At 46.0% G+C, this 18,615-nt stretch overlaps 1 protein-coding gene across 1 annotated transcript; it reads left to right on the top strand.

Moving 5' to 3' along the window:
• The first annotated feature begins 585 nt into the window (after positions 1–585).
• GCKR (glucokinase regulator) lies at positions 586–18,125 on the top strand. Its single transcript, XM_069494990.1, has 19 exons — positions 586–734; positions 1,038–1,193; positions 1,358–1,426; positions 2,065–2,133; positions 2,531–2,604; positions 2,949–3,015; positions 3,195–3,248; positions 4,179–4,273; positions 6,575–6,680; positions 7,858–7,976; positions 8,627–8,725; positions 8,932–9,029; positions 9,369–9,445; positions 9,806–9,902; positions 10,085–10,182; positions 10,277–10,360; positions 14,127–14,276; positions 17,139–17,273; positions 17,745–18,125. The coding sequence occupies exons 1-19, from the start codon at positions 675–677 to the stop codon at positions 17,913–17,915; spliced, it is 1,878 nt and encodes a 625-aa protein (XP_069351091.1). The 5' UTR covers positions 586–674; the 3' UTR covers positions 17,916–18,125.
• Positions 18,126–18,615: the final 490 nt, after the last annotated feature.

Below are 18,615 nucleotides of genomic sequence, written 5' to 3'. Positions count from 1 at the left end.
TTAGGGCAGATTTTTTGGTTTCTAATTTTCAGTGCAGTATTTCTATTTCTGTGGCATTTTTCCCCCTGTAATATCCAGGTCAATGTGTGCACACCTGCGGTTCAGAAGCTTCTGTTGCTTTCCTTTCTGAGAGGACAGGGAAAAATAGGACCAGTGGGACAGGAGGGGACTGTGTGTGCTGAGCATGTGATCAAGTCATGAGCCAGGTCCTCTAACTTCTGCTGACCTGAGGACCCTGATCTCTGGCCTCCTGAGGCATCCTGGTCCCAGAGTACTCTTGCCCAGGGATTCTTGCTGCCCTGGGTGTCGTCTTGCACTCCCAGGCTCTAGGTCCTCCAGAGAAGAGGTCCTTGTGTCTAAAGGGCAAGAATAATGAACCTCAGGTCTTCCTCCTCTTCAGGGGCCAAAGCAGAGGCTGGCAAGTGAGAGTGCATGCGAAGTGGAACCCCACGAGCTTCCCTGGGGTTACCAGAGGCCTGGAGTCCTGGTGACCAGCAAAGGGTGGTGCAGGCAGAGGTGCAGGGGGTGGTGCTCAGAGAGGCTAGGGTTCTTGGGTTAATAATCATCACTGTGGCTCAGATAAGGCCCTGCCAGCTGGAAGCAAAGTCATTGTGACCAGAGGGGTTTGTGTGGCTAAAGAGGCAGGCAGGACAGTGTGTCCATAGTGCAGGACCATGCCGGGCACAAAGCGGTTTCAACATGTGATTGAGACCCCGGAGCCTGGCAAGTGGGAGGTGAGACCCTTTCTCCATGTTGGCTTTCTGCACTGATTCCTGGAATCATGTTTCATCTGGATTTCCCTCCACCCTGGGTTTCTGCTCACCTCTGCTTCTTTCCTATCTTCATTCCTAATCTCCTTTCCTTAATAGGCACAGAGTGCCAAGTGCAGGCTGGGTTTCTGGTGTGGGGCATGTGTGTGTGTGTGTGTGTGTGTGTGTATGTGAGTCCAAATGCTGTGACCTGCTGCCACTCCCCCCCAGCAGGCATGAATGAGGCTTTGACTTCCTGCCTCCATCCTTGTCCTGTCTTCCCTCTAGTTGTCTGGATATGAGGCAGCTGTGCCAATCACAGAGAAGTCAAACCCACTCACCCAGGACCTGGACAAAGCGGATGCTGAAAAAATTGTTCACTTACTGGGGCAATGTGATGCTGAGATCTTCCAGGAGGAGGTGCAAGGCATGCCCACATACCAGGTGACCCACATCCATCCCCTGGACACAGCAAATAAAGATGCCACCTCAACCTCTGCCCTCCCAGACCAGGGCTCCTGTTTTGGAAACCCTGTGATTCCCCCCCTCCACACCTGAATCCATTGTCCTTCTTTTCTTGGCTTCTGATTCCTGCCTGTTCCCTACAGCGACTCTACAGTGAATCAATTCTGACCACCATGGTACAAGTGGCTGGGAAAGTTCAGGAAGTACTGAAGGTACTGACCCTCCATCTGCTTCCTGCCTAAACTTTTCTGTTTCCCTCTAACTTTCGCTGATTTTGGTCTCTATTTCTCACTTTTATAGATCTCAGGTCTCCTTTCCCCTCGTCTTCCATTTTGGATCCTTATTGTCATCTTATTGTTAATAATCAATAATAGTGATAGCTACTATCTGCTTGATACTTTAAAATTGACAGTGTATTTTCACACCCATTACCCTCACAAAAACCTGTGAAGTTGGTGTTATCCTCTGTTTTTTTTTTCCAGATGAGAAAACAAAGACTTAGAAAGGATAATCACTGTAGCTTGCTCAAATACAGCTGGCTAATCATTGCTCGATAAGGCTACTTTTATTATTTGTTTAGGTGACAAAGCTGCTTTCAGTCCTTCCTGGAATAAGTAAGGATTTGAGTAAGTAAGAGAACTAAGCCAGAGATGGGAGTCAAATTGAAGTTTCTTTCTCCAATCCAGTGTTCTTTTTGCTACACCACGCTGCCTATGTTTTGTTCAATTCTGTGATGAGAAGATGCTTAAGGATTCTCTCCAATTCCCCTTCCATTACTAACAAAGAAAAGAATGTGCTTCCCCCAACCTGAGCTGGGCCCTGGTGACCTAGGCATTTTTCCTTCCTCCAGGAGCCCGATGGGGGCCTGGTAGTCCTGAGTGGAGGGGGCACCTCGGGCCGGATGGCATTCCTCATGTCAGTGAGTACCCTGTTCCCCAGTTGTCCTTCCTCTTCCTTCTGGGAGTTACCTTCAGGACCATAAAGTTCATCATAGCTAAGCTCCCAGGTGGATCCATCATTAGACCTGGGCTCCAGGCCTGGCTTTCTCTCTCCTCCAGGAGCTGGGTCTCACCATGGAGTTCCATTCCTTCTGAGCCTGTCTGAGCTCCACCAGTCTATTGCCAATGTCTCTATATCCATGTACCCCCAATTAATCATCTGCAAGTACCATCTTTAAGTACCAGCTTCCATGTGGGACCGGGTTAAGCACTGGTCTAAGAGAATCATTATATGGCCTCTGCCCTCTAGGAGCTGAAAATCCAAGATAATTGTTCCTTCACTATCATTACCTCTTCACATCCTCTCCTCTTTGACAGGTCTCCTTTAACCAGTTGATGAAAGGCCTTAAACAGAAACCTCTTTACACCTACCTCATTGCAGGGGGTGACAGGTAAGCCAAGCTGGCCTAGGAATATTTGGTTTGGTCTGAATAGTGATTTTTAGAAACCAGATTTGAATGCCTTCAGACAGAGATTATATCTAGTTTTCCTTGGTCCCCACCATTCCATATTGCCTTATGCTTGGCCCACTTCACATTACTTATGTTGTCTGACTGGCGCTTGTAGGTGTTTGGGTTCTTCAGCTCTATGGAGTGTCCCATGGTGCCCCCAAAACAGTGGGTGTTCACTCAATGACAGTTTTCTCTTTATTCCCTTCTCTTAACATAGCCTGCCCTGATAAACCATAGGCTTCTGCTTCCCAACCATGTCACTGACTTTGAGTTTGTCCTCTTAGGTCTGTGGTGGCCTCTAGGGAGGGAACAGAAGATAGTGCCCTGCATGGGATTGAAGAACTAAAGAAGGTCTGTGCTTTCCACTGATACTCAACCAGAGGCCTCTACCTGTTCTTTCTCATGGGGACATAAAAGCTCCAACCTTCAGCCAAAGCCTATCCCCTTGTCCTGGCCCTGGTATCCTCACACAATAGGTTTACACCCTGGGGTCCTCCCAGTTGACTACCTTGCCCATCCCCTTCACCTAGGTGGCTGCTGGGAAGAAGAAGGTGATCGTCATTGGCATTTCGGTGGGACTCTCTGTGAGTGGGTCAATTTTATAGGGAGGAAGTGGGTGGGGATGGAGTATCATGGAAGATAGGTCAACAAGGTGGGTGCTAGAACATAGAAAGTTTGCTCAAGAATTCTGGTTTTAGTTTCATTAATTTGGATCTAGATGTATGAATGTGGGCAGAGGGGAAGTGATTCTATCTCGGAGTAACTGTGTATCGATCTATCAGAAACCAAGATAGGTTGGTTGTTGATGTCCAGGGGTCAGCAAACTACACTGGCAGGCCAATCTAGCCAGCTGCCTATTTTTATAAATAAAATTTTATTGAAACATAGCCATTTGTGTTTACATATGGTCTGTAGCCTCTTTCATGCTATAACCATAGGGTTAAGTAGTTGGACAGAGATCATAGAGCCCACAAAGCCTAAAGTATTTATTCTCTGGCCCTTTATAGAAAAATCTGGCCTTTCACCTAATCCCTTGCTACTTAAAGTATGGTCCCTGCACCAGCAACATCAGCATCATCCGGGACTTGTTAAAAATGTAAAATCTCAGCGCCTGCCACTTCCCACCACCAAGATTTCCAGAGAGTTTGTTTGAGAAGCACTGAGCTATGTGACGCCAAGTTTCCTCTCAACTCTGCAGCTCTCTGGTTCTAAATATTCACTGAGCAGAAACTAGATCCCAGCAGTGTTAGACGTGGAAGGAGGCACACAAGGAGAACAGGATATTGACTTCAAGGAGCTTACAATTTAGTTCAATAGTTTTCAGATTTTGCAGAAGATTTCCTTGGGGTACTTGTTAAAAATGTGGGCCCTCTTTTTCAAAATTGGATCCAGGAGTGTACAAGTGAGCCTAGGAAGCTGCATTTGGAACAAGCATTCTGGAGGATTCTGATGCACGTGGGCATTGGGCACCGCTCAGAGAACCTCATCATGCCCTTCTCTCTCCCTACCACCAGGCTCCCTTTGTGGCAGGCCAGATGGACTACTGCATGGATAACACAGCTGTCTTCCTGCCAGTCCTGGTTGGTTTCAATCCAGTGAGCATGGCCAGGTGAGCCTTCAGTAATGACTGGCCAGCCCTGGGGCAGGCTGGAAGGGAACATGTCAAAGTCTATAGTACGATCACAAGGGAGAGGATAGGTGAGTATAGTCACCTAATCTCAGAATATTAAAGGAAATATGAGGTGCCCCTAAGTTTATGAGGTTTTTTTGTTTTGTTTTATTGCTTAGTTTATTTAATTATTCTTATTTCAGAAAGGATTAAAGGCAACTTATAAAGGATATATAAAATATAAGATAGCAGACATTCAAAACAGGGATTGAAGAGGCCAGGAAGATATGGCCTGGCAGATAAAATGGGGTCAGAAAAATGCATACCACAAAGATCTGTGCTTTCATTTGGGGAGAGCCCCAAGCATCTTTTCAAAGTCATGGTAGTGGGTGCCAAGTGGCCGCCTCTTTTTCCAGCACTGTTATTTTAGCGCCCATTCTCTCTCATCATTCCAGGCCCCCCTTTACCCGCTCTGGCTACTCCTACCTGTTCCCTTCCCTAAGAGCCCTTCCTCACCAAATCACCTCCCTCTTATTCTCTAAGTGGCCACCTTGTCTGATCTCAGAGAAAGTCAACATGAAACCAATAGTGCTCAGGTGTGTTTCTGTGCATAAGCTGCCTGGGGAGTGTTAAAAAAAAATAAGGAAGAAAGGAGATTCCTAGCCCCTTGTGTAAGAGGTCTGATTTTGTAGGAGGAAGGCCCTGAAATATCTATTTTTTGAAAGCATCTGTGGAGATTCTGGTGCACAGCCAGGTTTGGGGAGCTCTGCTAAAGAAACCATTGGAATGGGCCACCTGATGAAGCCGAGGGCTTCCTGTCACTGGAGGGGTCCTAGCAAAGGCTTATTGATTCTTTCAGAGCAGCTTTTTGTATTTAGTGGTGGTCTGGGGAGGGAGCTGGGTTCTTTCTGAGGTGCTTTTCCAACTCCCAGGCTTGTAGTATAATTCATGCACAGGCGTAAATGAGTCTGAAATACTCCTAACCCTGATCCTTTTCATGGAGGACTCTCCTTAGCCAAAAATGTATCTGCTGCAGTGGATGCTAATTTCAGGCCCTGTGACTAAGTGAAATGAAGAATTTCAAACAATGTAGGCGTGGAGATCTTCCAGTTGTTCCTTAAGTCAGTGGCTCCCAAACTTGGCTGATTTTCAGAGTCATCTGGGAAGCTTTTTAAAAATACAGGTTTTTGGGCTCCACTCCAGAACTACTGAATCTGAATCTCAAGGTGGACGTGGTACCCACAAATGGGTAGTTATTAAAAAAACAAAACTTCTCAGGTGATTTTGATGCCCATCCAAGTTTGGGAATCTCGGTTTTAAACCATGCAATATGGACACTGTCTCCTCTCTCTGCTTAAGCCTCCTCTGTCTTAGGTCTCTAGGAGGTTTTAGAACTGAGGACAGATGATAGGAGACACTTTATACAATGTGTATGAAACTTGTCTGCTCTAGAAGTAATACAGAAGAAAAAATACAAAAATAGTTCAAGAAGGGATGGAACCTTTGCAGGGATGGGACACGAAGGGGAAGTTAAGGGATGCCATACACAGAGGTAACTCTCTGTGGTCCTGCCACCATGGGGGATTCGCAAATGATCCCCCAGCAAAACCATCGGAGATCAATTAAAGAAGATCCTCATTCTTTTGAGATTCCGTGATTTGTGACTAAGCAGATAACATGCCTGTAGCTCTCTTGTCTCATTAACACATTGATTTCTTCCTGATTAATTCACTCAAGGAATGTTAGCCAACTGTTGGGTGCTGTACTTCAAACCTGGCAGCTTGGTTCCCTCGCTAGGGACTGTTATCCCTCCCTCAGGTAGTGAGGGCTTACTCTTTGGAAAGATTTCCAGAATATATTTTCAGGGATCAGAAGAGCTTCTCATGGATCCTAAAATGGAAAATAAGGTGGCAATTTTTACATTTGGATTTCAGGCATTTCTCCAGGGGCCTACAGAAGATGAGGTTAGTGTGGCCATGGCAGTGAGGCTTAGGCAAGGACCAAGATACAAGAAGGTTCTTGTTCGCAGGCTGTACAAGAAGGTTCTTGTTCGCAGGCTGGAACTTTAAACTTGAGTGTTGGCTTTGCTCTGGGCTTAAGTTGCTGAATGTTTGATTAACCTCTGTCCTTAGGGTTCAGGGACATACACGGCCCCTCCCTGCTCCAAAGCGTATCTCTCTATGAAGTTACTGACCTCTGACCCCATTCCCAATGTGTTCTTTGATCCTGATTCCCAGCTGAGCCCCTTCCTTTAGATCCTCACAGACAATCTCCCGATCTTTGTGTCTCTCTGGAGCCCAGAAATGACCCCATTGAAGACTGGAGTTCAACATTCCGACAAGTAGCAGAGCGGATGCAGAAAATGCAAGAGAAACAGAAAGCTTTTGTTCTCAATCCTGCAGTTGGGGTAGGGCGTCTGTCTCCTTTTTCTACACCCTCCTCCAAGCATCTGGAAATTGCCTGCTACTTCCTTGGGGCCTCTGATTTTAGGTTCTGTTACATCTTGTTTAAATTCCTCAGACATTGTGTATCAACTAAAACGTTATAAATCAAATCCTATTTTCTCAATTAATTTTTTACCTTATGATATTTCATCTTCATTCTGACCTTGTTTATCAAGTCAATAATCATTAAAATACCTCGGTGACCTACGGCAGTTTCTGTTTAAAGGAGCTCTTTTCCATCTGTGTATAGACAGCATTGAGCAGCCATTGCTAGGTCTCATTCTGTCTCTTTTATATATTTAAATTTGAAATATGGGCTTTAAAAAAAATGGGATGCAGTTTCATTCTCTGTCTTTCTAAATCCTTTCCAAAACCAGGTGGAGAGGATTGGCCTGCGGTGCTCCTCTTCCTTTTTCCTCCTTGGGCTGTGGATGCATTTCACTAGCACCATCTATGCTTACTCGGGCCTCAGCCAAGACCCTGCCTGTGCCTCTCTCTACCAGGGGCGGTACATCTGTGACATTCTCCTTTATCTGCCTTTGCTGAGATAGGAAGGTAAAATTCCATATTACACGAGAGTTCCATATTTTCACCTCCCAGATGCTCATCTCTTTCTTCTTCTTTGCAATTGTTGACTTTCAGTCTTCTTTTCTCATTGTTTCTGTCATTCTCTTCGCTGTATCTCCTTGTCTATTTGGTGTGCTGTGTTCCACATCTGTACCAGTGCAGTGGCTGCTTCATTGATCTGTCCAAAGCATATGAAATGTGGTACTTGGATTGACAAACTATTAATACCACAAACAAGGTGGTCGGTGGAGGTAGGGAGAGAAAGGTCTCAGAAAGAAAGGCACTCTCTGAAAAATCCTTGGCCCAGCTGACAAGGGATCCCAGTGACTGTGACTTATTCCCCTCAGAGTTCTGAGGGTGCCACAGGCATGAGCGGAGGAGGCCCTTTCCTTCTCTCTTTTCCTGCTCTCAATCAAGCCCAGCCCTCCTTGTCACAGCACACCACGGGCCACCACTACTATCAAATGCAGGCCCAGGGGTCACTCACCAGGGTGCATGCTCAGGGGTCACTAACCTGTGGTCTCCAAGTCTTCCTTCCTCTCCCAATTCCTCCCCCATGTCATTGCTTCTCAGCCTGAGGGTCTCAGCGGCTCCTCCCGGATGAAAGGTGGAAGTGCCACCAAGATCCTGCTGGAAACCCTGTTATTAGCAGCCCATAAGACTGTGGATCGGGGCATTGAAGCCTCTCAAAGGTAGGGAGGATCTGGACAATAGAGAGGTCAGAGTCAGGCAGGGGTGGGGTGGTGTGGATGGGGGAGTGGCAGGCCCAGATCGGGAGGCTGGGTGGTGGCAGCAAGACTGAGGCCCCACCGCTTCCCCCTGGGGAAGGGAGCTGGCAAGTGCATGCTGTTCCTCCCACCAAACAACCACAGAGTCTGGACTGTTTCCGATGGATCCTGGGTTCCTCAAATCCAGACATAATCCCTAATTCTGCCTGGGGCCTCCAAAGCTAGCCTAGCTCCCGAGGGTTCCTTTGTTTCGGAGGATGGTCCTGGTTGGTCACAAGGGCAGGGCTCCTCCTGCTATGGCCTTCTTCCCTGACCTGATTCTCTAGGCTTCCCTGCAGACTGCTCACTTTCCCCTCCTCTGCGCTCAGACCCTCTTGCCCCAGGGCTCTCTAGATGTCCCGTCCCTCCTTCTGCTCCCTTCTTTTCTTCCCACTGAAGCGCTCGCTGCCCCTCCTGGATACAGTCTGGCTCCTCTCTGAGCCTCCACCAGGGACCAGCAGAATTTAGTTTTGAGAGAATTGTGCCTCCTGCCTACCACTGGGGTCGGGTGGGTGTACACAGCCTCTCTGAGGGGGCACAGAGCCCTCCCTGGGAGCTGGTGGCTTTTCTCCCAGATGCCTCCTGGAAATCTTGCGGACATTTGAGCGGGCCCATCAGGTGACCTACAGCCAAAGCCCCAGGATTGCCACCCTGATGAAGCAAGTCAGCACCAGGTGTGTGGACATGTGTTTGGAGGGGAAACACCCCGAGAGCAGGGAGGCAGTGAGACATGTCAACATGGTGAGGGCGGTGGGATTGCATGGTGGTGAGTCATGGTTGGCTTCTTTTTTTGTTTACTCCCGTGCTCTTCTGTGTACCTCTCTGGTGTCTTTTCACTGTGATCTCTCTGCTCATGTCCTGACCCTTGGCCCACCCTTAGCCTGGAGAGGAAAGGCCGAGCGTACCTGGTGGGCTGGCAGACCCTCGGCATCATCGCCATCATGGACGGAGTCGAGTGCATCCACACTTTTGGCACCGGTGGGACCCCATGTGGACAGCCTTCCTCATTCCTCCCGATCCCAATTTGTCTGCCCTTCAGATGCTCTCCTGCTCCAAACCCAAGGGTGTTCCTCAGTGTCCATCCTGCCCTGTCTAAATAGGCATTTCTGTCAAGTGCTTCTTCCTTTGGATCCCAGCTCAATCCTCAATCCCTCAGCTCCCAGCCCCAAGCTTGGCCATGGCCTCCTATGTGGGTTACTCCTCACCCCACACCCCACCTGCCACTCTGCCCCCAGCCCATCGACATTCCCCGAAGCCTAGAACCTTCCTTTTCTATAAAGCCCATCACACCTCTCTTCTTGTCCTTAAACTTCCCAGATTTCCGAGATATCCGTGGCTTTCTCATTGGTGATCACAGTGACATGTTTAACCAGAAGGCTGAGCTCACCAACCAGGTTGGAGGAGAATAGGACTCGGGGAGGGTGTGAAGGTCATTGGTGTGCAGAGGGTAGAGGACAAGGGGAAGGTGGGAAGCATGATGGGATAGATGGTCTAGAGAGGGAATATGGGTTAGAGGTCGTGAGGCTTTGGGCAGCACAGGCAGTGTGGAAAACTCTGGATTCACCCCCCAAATCTGGCTGTAGTCCACTGATTTGCTACATCATCTTGGGCAAAACACCTTACCTTTTTGAACCTCAGCTTTTTCATCTGTGGACAAAAGGGCTGTTAGATGCCCTCCATGTCCTCTTTAGTCCTCAAGCCTATGCTCTAGTGTGTTTTCATGCGAGGGACTCTCCCATCTGCTTCTGCCCCAGGGTCCCCAGTTCTCCTTCTCCCAGGAGGACTTCTTGACTTCCATCCTGCCAACCCTCACGGAAATTGACACTGTGGTCTTCATTTTCACCCTGGATGGTGAGAGGGATGATGGGATTGGTGGAAGGAGGGGATGGAAGCAGTAGAGTGACTCAGAGGAGCTGTCATTTTTCTGGGTTTTTAGGGTACCTACTCAGAGGGAGGGACAGGGGTGAATGTCCTGATTGGAAGAATAGCTGCATAGCCATCCTTTTGACTCTGATGCCCTCCTCCTCTCCTAGACAACCTCACAGAGGTGCAGACACTGGTGGAGCAGGTGAAAGAGAAGACCACCAACATCCAGGCCCTGACACACAGCACTGTGGGGCAGTCCTTGCCGGTGAGGGTTCAGCCTTGACAAGGGGACCCTGGGAGGCAGTTTCAGCCAGGTCTTCCTGGAAATGCCTGTCCTGCTCCTCTGTCTTTCTCTTCAGACCCCTCTGAAGAAGCTCTTTCCTTCTATCATCAGCATCACGTGGCCACTGCTGTTCTTTGAATATGAAGGGAACTTCATCCAGGTATGGGGAACGAGGACGTAATATCTACAGTGAAGGGCTCAGAGGGGGAGGGATTCCAGAAATCAGAAAACCCAAGGCTGGAGGGTAGAAAGCATGAAGAATTGTTGTCCTCCACAAAGCCAGTGGGGCAAGTTCTTGGGTTACCAAGTCACTGGTCAGACTTTCCAAGGCAACGGGCTACTGGGTTTAGCTCTCTGAAGGAATATGCAAAAAGTACAGAATGGGCCACCAATCACCTGACACATGTTCATTTACCATTTGGGACAGGTCAGTTGTTGATACTGTAGTCATTATCGTTATCCAAAAGCCTTTAAGGCACATTTTTTTTTTTTGCCAGTTATACTATGCTGAATTCCCTGTAGATAATATTGTGCTGATATAGTCTCTGCTTGCTAATTAAATTATAATCCAGTGCAAGTACTGATAATAAGCATAGAAATAATAATCAGTTTGTGTGCGCTTTGCAATTTAGAGTTTGGAGTGGGTATCAGGAGCTCTGGGTGCTAGTCCAGGTCTACAGTGTGGCCCAAGAAAGAAAGCAATTTTACGTATCTGGTCTTCAGTTTTCTACCTACCCTCCAAGGGGTAGAACCAGGGCCCTGAATGGTTGCCCTGGACAAATGTGGTCTCTCATCCATTATTCAAACCACCTCCTTCAGGAAGCTTCCTGACTTGCTCATACACAGCTGGCATGCTGACTTCCCTGGACTGAGAACTTTTATGGAAAATTCTCTCCCCTGAGCAGGGGATCCACTCTCCTTCCAAAGTGTGTCTTTGTCTTCCCTTCCAAACCATGTTCATTTGTCACGTCCCTGCTTCCTGGCATGCTTTCCACATTCATGGTCTCCTTTGAGATCTCTTATCTTCTTAGATGTCTTCTCTAACCTCACACCACCTTGATCCGTCCTTTATATATAACACTCTACACACCTATAGGTTCCGTTATACAGTCATAATACCTAATATATGTATAGCCCTTTGTGCTTTTACAGAGTATCTCAAATATATTATCTCAGTACTCATAGCAGTCTCTGAAGGAATGTATGCTTGATGTCACCATTTCAGACGAGGAAGCTGAAACTAAGAGATTAAGGGATTGTGATCATGGCCACATAGCTAAGGCAGGAGTCAGGACTTGAACCCAAGTCTTGTGACTCTAAGTCCACGGTCTTATTTTGAAGAAATTCAAACCTATAGAAAAATTGCAAGAATGGTACAATGAACATCCGTATGCTTTTCCCTAGATTCACACCAGTCATTAACATTTTGTTACATTTCTTCATCTCTCTCTTTTCCCCAATTCATTTGAAAGATAATTGGAGATACCATGACACATCATACTAACTACTTTGTCATGTGTCCCCTAGGAACAAGGTCATTGGCCTATGTAAGTACAATATAATTATCCACCCAGGAAAATGATAATTAATACAATACTATTATCTAACATCCAGACCATATTCAAATTTCCCCAATTATCCCTGTGTTGTTTTTATTTCTCAGATCCAGGATCCAATCAAGGATAGTGCATTACATTTAGTTATCATGTCTCTTTGGTTTCCTTTATTCTAGATGAATTCTTCAGGCTTTTTTGTTTTGTTTTTTCTCTTTCATGACATTGATAACTTAGAATTCTGGGCCAATTGTTTTCCCAAATGTGCCTTACTTTGGATTTGCTTGTTTCTTTCTAATATTCAGGTTAAATTTTTGGCAGGAGTGCTGCATAGGGCAGGCTGTGCCCTTGTTGGTGTGTCACATAAAGAGGCACCTGCTATCAGTTTGGCCTTTACTGGTGATGCTACGTTTGATCGTTTTATTATGACTATGTCTGTTAGATTTCTCCAAATCCTTTTTCTCAGCAATCTTTCATCCACTGATTCTTAGCTGAATCAATTACTACTATGGTGGTTTTAAAATGGTGATTTTCTATTTCTATCCCCTTTATATTTATTCATTGGCATTCTTCTGTAAAGAACTTTCTCTTCTTTCTTATGTAAAGCATACCTTTCGCATCTTGCATGTTTTGCTAAACTAGATATTCTGACAATCACTTCAGTGCAGTTTACAGATCTCTTCCTCATTATTATTTACATTTGTGTGTGTGTACACATACAATAGTTTGCTCAGTCAACCTCCTATGCAGCAACACAAAAACATTGTCCCAGGCTCACCTGTACTTTCTCTGGTCCAGGCCTGGAATCAGTCATTTTTCCAAGGAGCTATGGTTCTTGTTAGTGGGTTCTGGTATTTAGAAACCTATGTGCTAAGTATGTTCACTGCTACTGGTGTGTCTTTGCCTTTAAGCCCTATCAGTAGAAAGAACAAGAGTATGTGTGTATGTATGTGTATATATGTATATATATACACACACACAACATATATGTGTATATATTTGTGTATATTTACAAACATACGTATATGTATATATTATATATTCTCACTCTCTTTCCCCTTTTACCTTAGCAATAATGTTGATTTCCAGCATCATAAATATATTAATATTTACTCAGTCCCATTCCCTTCCATCCCATTTCCATTCATACCTGTAGATAACCAATTTCATTAGTTACTGGTTTATCCTCCTGTGTTTCTTTTTGCAAAAAAAAGGTGTGTATATATACTTCGCACTTCTTTCTTATACAGAAGGCATCATATTATACTCTTTTGTGCTTTAACAAGATATTCTGAAAATCACTCCATTTTTGTTTATAGGGCTTTTTCCCATTATCTATTACTTTTCTGTTTCCACATGTACAATAGTTTACTGAGGCAATCTCCTATGCAGGGCATTGAGGTTGTTTCCAGTGTTTTGCTATTATTAATAATGAAACAATGAATGTGCATGTATTTTTATAATGTCACAAGAATATCTTTGGGGCACATTCTTAGAAGTGTTAGAGCTGGGTCAAAGGGTAAATACACATGTCATTTTGTTAGATGTTGCATAATTTCCCTCTATAGGGATTGTACCTTTTTGCTTTTCACACCAGCAGTATACAAGAATGCTGCTTCCCTATAGCTTCTCTGAGGGTGTTGTCAAACTTTTGGATTTTTGCCAATCTGATACATGAGAAAAGCCATTTCTGTGGAGATTTCATTTGTATTTCTCTTATTCGTGAAGCATCTTTCACATGCTTAAGGGTCTTTAGTAAATCTTTTCTTTTTTCCTTTGTGAAATGTGTGTTCATGTATTTGACTCCTTTATCTAATGGGCTTTTGGTCTTTTTGTTTCTTCGATTTTGAGTTCATTATAAATTAAAGACATTAGCCTTTTATTTCTGATATATATCCTAAATATTTTCTCGCTTTTTTTTCTTCTCTGGGTTTTAACCATGCAAAAAAAAGAAAAATTAGCTGTGCCGTGGTGGTACATGCCTGTAGTCCCAGCTACTCAGCAGGTGAGGCAGGAGGATCACTTGAGCCCAGGAGTTTGAGGTTGCTGTGAGCTATGATGATGCCTCTGTACTCCAGCCCAGGCAACAGAGCAAGACCCTGTCTCAAAAAAAAAAAAAAAAGAAAGAAAGAACAGAAAAGATAAAACAAAACAAACTACATATAGGGGAAGCCACCAGGTTTGCCTGGGACAATCCTGGGTCACACCTACTGTCCTAACATTTAAACCCTGGGTTGCCCAAACAAATTATGTGTGCATTTTCGTCCCTGGTTTTCAACTGTTGGTTTTCTGTCTGATAACAGGACCCTGTCTGTCCGCTCTGCTCCTCTCCCATCCTCTAATTTTCCATACCCACATGTCTGCCCTCTTTAGAAGTTCCAGCGTGAGCTAAGCACCAAGTGGGTGTTGAATACGGTGAGTACAGGGGCTCACGTTCTTCTCGGGAAGATTCTACAAAACCATATGTTGGACCTCCGCATTAGCAACTCCAAACTCTTCTGGCGGGCTCTGGCCATGCTGCAGGTAGGGACACAACGGGGTGGCGCTGGGCGGGGCCTGGCCTCAGTGCCTGGGCTGCCATAGGAGGGCATTTTGCTGAGATTTGGAGATGTTGTAGGGACACGGGCTGCTTTCTCTCCTGTGTGCCCATCTCCCCTCTGAGGGGTGTGTGTGTTCATAAATGGGTACATTTTGTGAAACTGTAACTATTAGGTAAGAATCTTTCAGTTATCAACATGTGACAGCCGGGCCCAGTGGCTCATGCCTGTAATCCCAGCATGTTGGGAGGCTGAGGCAAGAGGATCATTTGAGGCCAGGAGTTCGAGGCTGCAGTGAGCTGTGATCGTGCCACACTGCACTCCAGCCTGGGAGACAGAGTGAGACCTTGTCTCTAAAAAATAAATAAATAAAATTAAACAAACGTGACAGAAACCCAGTTCATACTAAGCTAAACAAGACAAATTACAGCTCATATAACTGAACAGTCCTAGGGTAGCTGGATCCAGATACTCTAACAGTGTGCTCCAGAACCTTCTGCCCTCAGCTCTGCTTTCCTCCGTGTTGCTCTCATTCTCAGGCAGGTTTTCTCCATTAGGTGGCAAATTGGCCACCAATGGTGCCAGCCTCACACCCTACTAACTTAGCAACCCTAGCGGCAAAAGAGCTTATCTGTCTCTGTGATTTCTTCTTCTTCTTCTTTTTTTCTCTCTTTTTACTTTAGCTAAGATTTGTCCAGAAAGGTCCCTGTGATTTTTGCAAATGCCTGGGGAGGGCTTTGATTGGCTTGGCTTGGGTCACATGTGTGTCCCTGAACCAATTACTGTTCTCTCAGGGAAGGGGCGCTCTGCCCAGCCTGGTGTGTTTGCCTTCCCTTCAAGATGATGGAGGAGGAGGGGGCGGGAGGTGAGCCTCAGTGAAACCTCGTGGCCTGAGCATGAGGGAGCAGTTGTTCCCCTAAGAAAAATCAAGGTGCTGGTACCAGGAGGAGGAGGAATGGATGCTGAGCAGATAGCACAACAGATGGTCATGGAAGTGAGATTGCCAGATTTAGCAAATAAAAATACAGGACATCCAGTTAAATTTGAATTTCAGATAAATAATAAAAAAATTCGTATATGTCCCAAATATTGCATGGGACATACTTTACTAAAAAATTATTCCATATATATCTGAAATTCAGATTTAGGCTGAGCGTGGTGGCTCATGTGCCTGTAATCCCAGCACTTTGGGAGGCGGAAGTGGGAGGATCGCTTGAGGCAAGTAGTTCGAGACCAGCATGGACAGTAAATCCAGACCCCCATCTCTAAAAAAAAAAGTTTACTGGGTATCTTGTATTTTTATTATTTGCTAAATCTGGCAACCCTATGTGAAAGGAATTAATCAATAAACACTTAATGAGCACCTACTAAGTCCCTAAAACAACCTATGGTCCTTACTGGAGTCCAGTATAAAGAAGGTGGGACCAGTTTGCACTATATCAAAACAGAAAGCTTCATGGAAGAGGTGATATTTGAGCTGGGCCTGGTGGTATGGCTTGAATAGATGAAGGAGGAAAGGCATTCCTGTTAGAAAAGCATTAGCCAGCACACAGAAGGGAGACTAGGTATGATATGTGAGGGACACAGGTCTGACCATAGTTTAGTAGTGAGTCAGTTTACAGATCAATGAAAGATTATGAGGGGACAGAAAGGGGAGAGTGTGGAAGGTTAAAGCCAGACAGGGATTTGGACTTGCCAATGTAGCTACACCTGTGCTGTCCAAAACAATGGTCACCTGCTACATGTGGCTATCGAGCACTTGAAATGTGGCTAGTGTGACTGAGGCATTGAATTTTTCATTGTATTTAAAAACTGATATTGGCTGGGCATGGTGGCTCATGCCTGCAATCCTAGCACTCTGGGAGGCTGAGGCAGGAGGACTCTTGAAGCCAGGAGTTCAAGACCAGCCTGAGCAAGAGCGAGACCCCATCTCTACTAAAAATAGAAAAATTAGCCAGGCACTGTGGCATGTTGAGATATTTTGGATTTATTGGATAAAATAAAATATATTATTAAAATTGATTTCACCTGTTTCTTTTTTTTTTTTTTTTTTTTTACTTTGTTTTTTAGAGACAAGATCGCACTCTGTCACTCAGGCTGGAATGCAGTGGCACGATCACAGCTCACTGCAGCCTTGAACTCCTGGGCTCAGGTGATCCTCCAGCCTCAGCCTCCCAAGTAGCTGGGACTACAGGCACACACCACCGAGTCTGGCTAATTTTTTATTTTTTAAAATTTTTGTAGAGATGGGGTCTTGCTACATTGCCCAGACTGGTCTCAAACTCCTGGCCCGAGTGATCCTCCCACCTTGGCTTCCCAAAGTGCTGGGATTATAGGTGTGAACCACCAGGCCCAGCCTTCACCTGTTTCTTTTTTAATGCCGCTACCAGAAAACTTGAAATTATATATGTGACTTGCATAATAATTCTACTGGACAGTGCTGAGCAGAGAGGAGGGTAGTAACAAAATGGAGACAGTGTTTGCAGATGGACAGTCTTAACAGCAGTGTGCAGAATAGATTTTGTTAGGGAGGAAACTGGAGGGAGAGAGTCCCCAGTGTAAGATTACCAACCTATGGGGTTGGTGGGACACAGCTGAAAATTTGACCAATTTGCCATTAATTTAACCCAGCCAATCAAGGTCCACCATCAACTCCTTCAACCCAATTTTTCTCTAAACCTGGGGATTATAAGTTTGGGGTTGCCTATAGGACGAATTCTCTACAGCCTCTGTAGCCAGGCTTCATGATCCCAGCCTCCCAGTCTCCTTGTTCTTTCTTCTCCCTTGACCCCGTTCTCAGTTCCCCTGGCCGTCTAGCCTGACACTGGCCTTACTGTTTCTTCCACAGAGGTTCTCTGGACAGTCCAAAGCTCGATGCATCGAGAGCCTCCTCCAGGCGATCCACTTTCCTCAGCCACTGTCAGATGATATTCGGGCTGCTCCCATTTCCTGCCATGTGCGGCTTGCACATGAGAAGGATCAGGTATCCTGCCCACTGCTGGCCATTCAACAAACACTTACTATTTTCAATGTGTCAGGAACTTTGCTTGGCATTGGGTTTACAAAGCTCAGTGACATTCTTCCCATAATGAATTCTCCATTCACGGGGAAGACATGACTGTGACAAGTGGTCACAATGGTGTGAAAAGGTACTACAGTCACACAGGAAAGGGGTCTTCTGTTCTGCCTAGGAGGGGAGTCAGGAAAAAGAGGGAGAAGGGGTCTTTGGACTGGGTTTTGAAGGATGAATAGGAGTTTTCTTAGTTGGGGTGAAGGGTTCTCTCTGCCCTTGACCTACTTCATTACTACTCTCTATTCTTGATAATGTCCTTCTATTCTTGCATCTAATGTGATGGCTCCTGATTCCCACATCAGAATGCTTTAGCGCTTCCGGGTTCTTCCTCAGATGGCTGCATTTACTCAGGCTTCAGTTCGCCCTGTCTTTTCCCCACAGGTGATCCCTGTAGCCTTGCTGAGCCTCCTATTCCGGTGCTCCATCCCTGAGGCTAAGGCACACCTGGCTGCGGCTCCTTCTATCTGTGAGGCTGTCAGGAGCGCCCTCGCCAGGCCAGGTCAGAAGCGCAGTGCGGACCCTCTCAAGACCCTGGAGCCTGCTGTGCAGTGAACCAGTTTTTCTGGGTGTGTGAAAGGGGCCCAGCCCAGCCCCAGGGGACTTGTAACAGCACCACAAGTTGTGGGAGAAAGAGGCCCAGTTTCCAGGGGCGCCAGCAGCCCAGGGTGGGGAGAATTCTTATTCTTGACCCAGTGGTTTCTACTTTCATTGGCTTATTTTCATTTCAAAAATAAAACTAAATGTCTTGTGTTGGAAAGTTAACCTTCCACAATCAGTAAATCAAACTCAGTAGATCAGAGGTGGCACAGGATGGGTGGTGTGGGTTGGTCCCGACAGCAGATTTGTTTCTTTAATTCTCCCCCCCACCGCATTTCGTTGGCCTCTGACACAAACCTTATTTCAGGATCCCTATGCTCCATCTCCAACACACAGGCACGCAGGCACATGTACACACACACAAACGAGGAGAGGCGGGAACTTTCAGAAAATTCCAGGGAACAGGGAATAAGTTGTGTCCCTAACATAGGACACCCAGAAAAAGGCAATCCCCATGAGACATGACAAGATCCTTATCACTAGACCAATGCCACATCCACACATCAGACCATGAAGCGAGAGTTGTATGCCCTCCCCATGTTTGTAAGATGAACAGAAGGCGCTCTGGGGGTGCTGAACACCCTTCGGTGGTGGAACCCAACAGACACTAGAAAGCCCAGTCTGTATATTTTAGACCTCAGCTGTCCCATCTTCA

Source organism: Eulemur rufifrons, chromosome 19, assembly GCF_041146395.1.
Source record: "Eulemur rufifrons isolate Redbay chromosome 19, OSU_ERuf_1, whole genome shotgun sequence".
Lineage (NCBI taxonomy): Eukaryota > Metazoa > Chordata > Mammalia > Primates > Lemuridae > Eulemur > Eulemur rufifrons.
Note: the sequence above shows the minus strand (reverse complement) of the source record. Positions and strands in the feature narration are given on the sequence as shown.

Excerpts from the sequence above, each read along its gene's own strand:
- GCKR (XM_069494990.1), top strand. The coding sequence starts at position 675 with ATGCCGGGCACAAAGCGGTTTCAACATGTGATTGAGACCCCGGAGCCT. Across the intron at positions 1,427-2,064 it reads AAGTTCAGGAAGTACTGAAG|GAGCCCGATGGGGGCCTGGT; the intron begins GTACTGACCCTC and ends TCCTTCCTCCAG. Across the intron at positions 3,249-4,178 it reads GCATTTCGGTGGGACTCTCT|GCTCCCTTTGTGGCAGGCCA; the intron begins GTGAGTGGGTCA and ends CCCTACCACCAG.